The following is a 2500-nucleotide window of genomic DNA, read 5'->3' as shown; positions in this document are numbered from 1 at the left end:
ATCAGTGTCTTTATGATATGATATATATATATATATTTATATTTATATATATATATATATATATATATATATATATATATATATATATATATATATATATATATATATATATATATATATATATATATATATGTATATACACACACACATCTACACATATACATATATATTTATTTATTTATATATAGATAATTTGTCATTAGTTTTCCTATTGGTTTGTTAATTTTTTATTACCTTTTACGATGATCTTGAGGTTCATATTCTGCGTATAATACCATCCTCTTTTTCGACAGATGTTAGATGTTGATGGATCCCATGTCCTTAGTTTCCGGTCTGTGGCCTGGCTCTTTGGTGTCCTGTGCGGCAGAGACTTTGCTCGAAAGCTGCGATTATTCTACTACCTACATTTAGCCTTCCCTCCAAACTTAGACGAAGTTGATAAGCCAAGAAAACGTAAGATAAGAGAGAGAGTGTGTGTGTGTGTGTGTGTGTGTGTGTGTGTGTGTGTGTGTGTGTGTGTGTGTGTGTGTGTGTGTGTGTGTGTGTGTGTGTGTGTGTGTGTGTGTGTGTGTGTGTGTGTATTTGTGTTTGTGTGTGTCTGTATGTGTGCACATGTGTTTGTGTGCTTGTGAGCATGTGCTTGTGTGCTGATACATTTAATTAGTTATTTCCATGAAATTATGTTATTATTATTGATATTATATATATATATATATATATATATATATATATATATATATATATATATATATATATATATATTATAAGTGATTGTTGGGATCAGGATAACTGCACTAAGGGAAAACATGATTTAGTGTAACATAGATATTTAGAACAATGTGAGAATATCATTGTCTTGGCATGGATATAGAGAGAAGAAAGAATATGGAAATTAAATAAGTAATTAATGTCTGATGATTATATGATAAGATTCATTAGTAAAGATCTGTAGGTTCTTACGATCTATCTCTTTTTTTAATATGGGATATGCAACACAATTAAAATGAATAAATAAGTCTGCTGTTTCTACATGTTATTTAATTAGCTGTTGTATAACTGTTGTATGATACTTTCTCCAAGTCATATTTTTGGTAAATTATATGTATGTTAAGATACACAAATTTTTAAAAAGTGTTTTGCTCTATATGAAATGATATATCTGAAAATGAAACAAGGAAGGAGAGCAAGTGAGGACATGTCTTGGTAAATTTTAATGTCTTGTAAACAATGATGTAACAGCTACAGTGTATATATTTCATAGTCACAACCATAGCTTTTGTGTTGAGATAACTGAAGTAGATAGCAATATTTTGAAAGGAAAGATGCAAATCTACCACATAATTAGTACTAAATTATATGCAGCTAAGGTAATTTATTTTATCCCTTCAGTTAGAATATGGATTTTATCCAATATGTGCAAGCTCTTCAGAACAATACTATCTGAGCATGTTATCAAGGATTTGTTAGTGATAAATTGCTAGCATTCCTGTGCCTTTACAAGATTTTTTGGAATATGAAAAAAGATAAATAGAACAAAGAAACCAGTGAATATACAAATAGAACAATAAAAAATGAATGACTTGGATGATGCTTCAGCTTTTTCTCCTGTATATATTCCAGCGGAGGAAATAGAGGAAGAGGCAGCTGTGGAGGCAGAGGAGTATTTCGACTTCATGGACGACTGCCCAAAGAAGGGGAAAGTCGACCTGGAGGTACCCGATGACACGGATTCCCATACAACAGAGACATCACCTAAGCAGGGTATAAAGAGCTATTTTGGGGGCATTTTGCATCTGTTTATTATGACTTGTGGGGGTTATAATGGGTTTCTATGAAGGCAAGAGGGAGGGATGTTATCTTGTTAATCAGGGTAAGAAAAATAAAAGCTATAATGTTGGGAGATAATCTAACATTAAGAATTTGGTCAGTTGACTCAGTTGAGGTGGCATTAGGTAGGCTTCTGCTAGGAGTCGGAAGGTAACTGGCCACTCTACTGCATAGCTCTCTGCATGATGGCTTAGTTTGCAAGTTTGTATGTGTATTTACCTTTTTAGATGGATTTGGGAAAATATCAATACGTCCAAACATATTCATTAGACTAACTATAGGATAATCATTGATTTTTGAAGTCAGGAAATTGTGCAAAAATTGATATAGTTGGATAAAAATGAGTGGACTAATCAATATTCAGAAAATAGTACAGTTCTCTCTTTTACTCCTCATTTCCAGATTTCAATGATTATAAATCTTGTAGTCAACAAAGTCTCATACTGGATGAGACTTGATTGCAATAATATCAGTGATATGATCTGAACATAACTATAAAGAATATGTAAATTAAAGTAAGATCAATACGTCCAAACATATTCATTAGACTAACTCTAGGATAATCATTGATTTTAACCCCTTCCCGATTGGTCACGCCCTGAGGCATCATAACAAACTGCTCAAACTGTGGCATGCAGCTGTATGCCATGGTGGCGCGCCAAAGCGCTACGAG

General features: G+C 32.6%; 1 protein-coding gene across 2 annotated transcripts in view; it reads left to right on the top strand.

The window, feature by feature from the left end:
• LOC125033904 (TBC1 domain family member 9-like) overlaps nt 1–2500 on the top strand; it is a 30005-nt gene that overhangs the window by 16172 nt on the left and 11333 nt on the right. For both annotated transcript variants that reach the window (XM_047625483.1, XM_047625482.1), the window contains 2 exons: nt 294–453; nt 1621–1761. In XM_047625483.1, coding sequence (XP_047481439.1) covers nt 294–453; nt 1621–1761 — 301 coding nt within the window. The remainder of the gene's footprint in view (nt 1–293; nt 454–1620; nt 1762–2500) is intronic.

This window comes from Penaeus chinensis, chromosome 17, assembly GCF_019202785.1.
Source record: "Penaeus chinensis breed Huanghai No. 1 chromosome 17, ASM1920278v2, whole genome shotgun sequence".
Classification (NCBI taxonomy): Eukaryota; Metazoa; Arthropoda; class Malacostraca; order Decapoda; family Penaeidae; genus Penaeus; species Penaeus chinensis.
The sequence above is the reverse complement of the archived record's forward strand: the minus strand, read 5'-3'. Positions and strand labels throughout refer to the sequence as shown.